Source organism: Melospiza melodia, unplaced genomic scaffold, assembly GCF_035770615.1.
Source record: "Melospiza melodia melodia isolate bMelMel2 unplaced genomic scaffold, bMelMel2.pri scaffold_37, whole genome shotgun sequence".
Taxonomy (NCBI): Eukaryota; Metazoa; Chordata; class Aves; order Passeriformes; family Passerellidae; genus Melospiza; species Melospiza melodia.
The window spans coordinates 1,518,087-1,522,803 of NW_026948690.1; the positions used below are offsets into that span (position 1 = coordinate 1,518,087).

General features: G+C 54.1%; 1 protein-coding gene across 1 annotated transcript; it reads left to right on the top strand.

Moving 5' to 3' along the window:
• The first annotated feature begins 622 nt into the window (after positions 1-622).
• Positions 623-4,488, top strand: LOC134434492 (zinc finger protein 397-like). The gene is made up of 3 exons (XM_063183147.1): positions 623-923; positions 3,297-3,376; positions 3,562-4,488. The coding sequence occupies exons 2-3, from the start codon at positions 3,325-3,327 to the stop codon at positions 3,909-3,911; spliced, it is 402 nt and encodes a 133-aa protein (XP_063039217.1). The 5' UTR covers positions 623-923; positions 3,297-3,324; the 3' UTR covers positions 3,912-4,488.
• Positions 4,489-4,717: the final 229 nt, after the last annotated feature.

Genomic DNA, 4,717 nt, shown 5'->3' on the forward strand with positions numbered 1-4,717 from the left:
GGAGCAGGAGCGGGAGAATCGCGGCGCTCGCAGCGCCCGCACGCCGAGCCTGCAGCACCCCCTGCCCCGGGAGCATCGCCCCCAGCCCCGAGCCGCAGGGGAGGGCGGAGGCCGAGCTCGCCCCGGCTCCAGCCAGGGGTCTCCAGGAGGATTTTTTGGAGAGTGTTCGGAGCCGGCAGATCCCGGACTCGAGCCCCGGGTATCCCCGGGCTCCCCAAGAGGAGCTTTTTCGGGGGGAGAGGAGCCGCGATCGCCCCTCGGAGGGTCCCGGGGGTCCACGTGGGGATGGCCCGGTACCGACGGGGCGGGACATTGGTTTTGGGGATCCCCGTGAGAGCCGGGGCTGTGGAACGGGGGACCCCCGGGGTGGGGAGAGGGGAAGGGGCGATACCGGAGCTGGGGGACCCCCGGCAGCCCGGAGATGAGGCGGGGACGGGACCCCCTGACCCTGACAGGGGCGTGTCCTGGGGCGACTTCATGATGCTCGTACCCCCATCGGTCTGTTTAGCCCAGAAATGAGTTCTGCACCTTTAAGGCTGGTTCTGAGAGCAAAGGGGAGGAGGAAGAAGCTGCAGTTTGTTTTCATACACTGCACTCACTCCTCCACATTCCAGCTGCTGGATGGACAGACAGCAGGACAGAGCTCTCCTTTGCTTTTAGTTAGTTTTTAGCTCGCTGAGGCAGAGAAGTTCCCTGGACTGTGGTTTTTCTTTTTCTTTGGAGCTGTTTAAATCTGCTCTGCACTGAACAGCCAGAACACCACGGGCAGCTTGCACCTGTGGCCCACCTGGCTGAGCCTGGGCCACAGCATTTCCAGTGCTGGAAGGACTGATAAGAGACTGATAAGAGACTGATAAGACACTGAGTGTGCGGAGCTACAACCCAAGGAGGAACTTTCAGAGTTTGTCATATATTTTGGAGCGGCAAGAGGTTTTTTTGCTTAATATTGTTCAATTTTTGTGCTGGTAAATGCTTTGCCTGTAAAGTAACTTTTTTTTCCACTTTCCTCTAAGGAAATATTTTCCCAAACTGGCTGAGGGTGGGGCTGCTGAATCAGCATTCTAGAGGAAACTCCTTTTGGAGGGTTTCAACCAAATTTGCCCTAATCCAGGACAAGGTGGTAGAAAGAAGGGGGAACCCCAAGTGGCTGGACTGGGGTGAGGCTGGAGAGGGGGACCTTGGGACCCCAGAACCTCCCAGAATCCAAAAGCAGGACCCTGGAGAGGGGGGATCCCCAGGACCCATGGGATCCCCACAAGCCCTGAGATGGGGGACCAAGCATAACCCAAGAGGGATGAGACTGGAAATGGGAAACTCCTGGTGGCTTTTTTAATTTACTCTTTATTTTGGGACATCAGGTGACTTATAGAAATGGACGTGGGTGGGAGGAATCCCCAACCAAAGGCATTCACACCTTATCTTTCCCCAAACCAGGATTTTCCCCAAACCTTCCCACCGTAACATCCCCTCTGTCCCACTCTCGGTGAGCTCAAACCCAAACCTGATCCTGGTCTCAATCTCACTCCATGTTTAGACACACTTACAGTTCTGTATTTATTCTCATCCCAGTGCCAGACCTTTCTAGTCCCAGACCCAATCCCAACCCCAGCCCTAAAGCCAATCCCATGTCCAGCTTTAACCCCAATCCCAGCTCTAATCCAAATCTCAGCCCCAACTCCAAGCCCAGCCCCAATTCCAGCCCCTTCCTAAACCCTCAGCCCCAAACCAAATCCCAGGCTCAGTCCTTCTGGGGCTTTGGGGGTGTCTCTGTCCCTCTGAGCCCGATGATGTTTGGGTGGGGTCACAGCAGGGCTGAGAGGGACAGAGACCCCCCCGGCCTCCCCAGGTGTGAGAAGGTGGGAGAGCCCCCCCAGGCCCGAGCACCCTCAGCGGTGAGAGGGACACAGAGCCCCTGGTCCCCAGCCCTGCACAGGCATTGCCTGAGGCCAGAGGGATGGAGACCCCCGAGCATCCCCCAGGGTGAGGGGACAGAGACCCCCGAGCATCCCCTGGGCTGAGAGGGACAGAGACTGCCCTGAGTACCCCCTGGCACAGGGTATGAGAGGGAGGGAGAACCCCCCAGGCATCCCTCAGAGTGACAATGATGGAGACCCTCTGGGGAATGGACTGGGGTGACAAGGACAGGGAAAACCCCCCCCAAGCATCTCCCAGGGCGAGAGGAACAGAGGCTTCACAAGCATCCCCTGGGCACCAGACAAATTAATGTTGTTTTTTGTCAGAAATCAAAATTGACCGTAGATAAAATGCCTTGAATTTACTCTTCCCACAAGTCACTTGTGATGGAAAGGCAAATAAATCCCAAAATTTTATAAACTTACAATAGAAGCTATTTTGTGGCAAATCCAAATTCCTTTGGTCCCGCACAGCTCCAGCTCAGCTGCTGGCACATTCTAAAAAAAGAAAAGTGGAAAATAGGCCCAATATGGATTATGAAAAGGAAGGGGAAGCTATGTGTAGCTGTCACAAAGGTGACAGGGACAAAGAGAAAAAATTATTCTAACATTTGGAAAAGTCCCCCAGCCTGTGAAACAGACTTCCCCTGGAGGGGGCCAAGTGTGACATTGTCCCCTGTATGCGTGGCATTCCCAGGGTGGGGGTTTTACAGCTGAGCCAGTTTGGGTAAGGGGGGTGGTGTTCACCCCCTGAGCAGGGATTACCCCACTGTTTCAGGTTGCCATGCAAGATGTAACCAAATGCATGTTTTCAATCCCCACCTTCAGCAACTGCTATAAACAGGTGGGGCAGTGTTCTTTATCTCTTCCATGACTCAGCCCTGATAACGCCCTCCAGGGGAGATATCTCCTGTGAATGGGCCATTGAGTGTCACTGCAGAACTGATAAAATTCCATCCTCCCATTGTGGGATGCTCCGCCCAGGGGGAGGATCCAAGCATTCCTACCTGGATATAAGCTGATGCTTTGCTACACCAGGAGCAGCTTGCCTACTGGATTGCCAGAGGACAAGAACTCCAGAACCACCACTGGGCCTCCAGAGGAAGACCAGACCCTTCTACAGGATCACTGCTTCGACAGAATCGTGTTCATCTCTCCAACAGGACTGCACAACCATTTACTGGGACTGCTGCCACCACCCTGAACAACAGGGTGTCAGGTTATATCCTGACTCTGTCAGTTTAAGGCAGTGTTTCTGTATCATTGCCTTGATCCTCATTTTGTTACTGAATTGGAATTCTGGCTTAGACTCTTCCTCAGGTTTGCCTTTAAATCAGTACAAAACTCATTGTACTCATCCCTTGTTTTCCTCCCTTGTTTTAGGAATATCCCGTTCCTAAAACTTGGCCAGATGGCGGAAGACACCTCAAGGCAGATGAGGATGCCCCAGGACACCCAGGCAGGTGAGGAGGAAGTCAGTGTCCCTTTCCCCCTCTCTCCTGCTCCATCTCCCAGCCCAGAAAATCCGCTCGCTGCAGGACGTCCCTACTGCCAATGCCATCCTGCTGGGGATGCACTGGGGGGATCTCCTTCCCCATCCCTCTTCACGGAGGGAAATCCCATCCTGTGCTTGTCCTTACTCTACCAGAGAAGGAGCTGAGGATCAAGATCAGGGACGACAAATCCCCACAGCACAACCTCATGGAAGAGACCGGTTTGATTGGCTCCATGGGAAAAGAATCCAATGTGGAGGAAAAGCCCTGGAGATCCCCCATGAGGAGGAGGGGCTCCAAACCCAACCCAGGGTGCTCTGAGGAGGAAAGACCCACCCTGAGCCAGGAAGGTGGACAGAGCTTCAGCCAGAACTCGGAGCTGGTAGTCCATGGGCATCTTCATGATGGGCAGAAGCCCCACAAGTACTTGGAGTGTGGGAACAGCTTCAGGCAGAGCAGCACCCTGATCAGCCACCAGAGGATCCACGCTGGGGAATGGCCCTAAGAGTGTGGGGAATGTGGGAAGGGCTTCAGCTCCAGCTCTGCCCTTGTCATACACCAACACATCCACACTGGGGAGAGGCCCTACGAGTGTCCCCAGTGTGGGAAAAGCTTCACCCAGATCTCTGTCTTAACCAGACACCAACGGAGGCACCTGTAAGGGTAGCTCTGCCAATGCCCCAATGCAGGAGGACTTTTGTGCACTGCCCCAACTTCATCCATAGTTGGAGGATCCATGTTGGGAAGAGCCCTGGTGATCCATTTTTCTTTCTGATCCATGCTAGGAAGACACCTGTCCCTTTTCCTGCCTCTGCCAATGACATGATGTGGGATGGAAGAACATGAGGGTCTGGCAATGACAGTCTCATTACATTCACTCCCACCTCAGGTCATTGCCAGGGACAGGAAAGGGACACTCTCTCTCTCTCTCTCTCTGTCCCTGAGGAGAAGGGTGTCCTTTCCAGGCAGGAGGAAATATGCGGCCAGGAAGACCCAGTAAGTTGTGTTTTAGTTTTCCCTGTAAACAGTTTTATTTATACACTCTGTTATCAAAATTGTTTCTGTTCCATTTGTTCCTTATCTCATTGTTGTTCTCAATAAATTGTTCTTATCCCAGCCCGGGATCTTTGCCTTTTGCGCTTTCCATGGGAGGCAGCGAGGGCAGCGCGGTTTTAGCAGGGCCAGGAAATTGGGGAATCCCATTCCTGAACCCCGGCCCATGGAAACTGAGCATCCCAGCTGGTCCCAGCCCTGGTGGCCATGACAACAGCCTTGGGAGCGGGTCCCTGGCTGGGGCTGTGGGAACCTCTT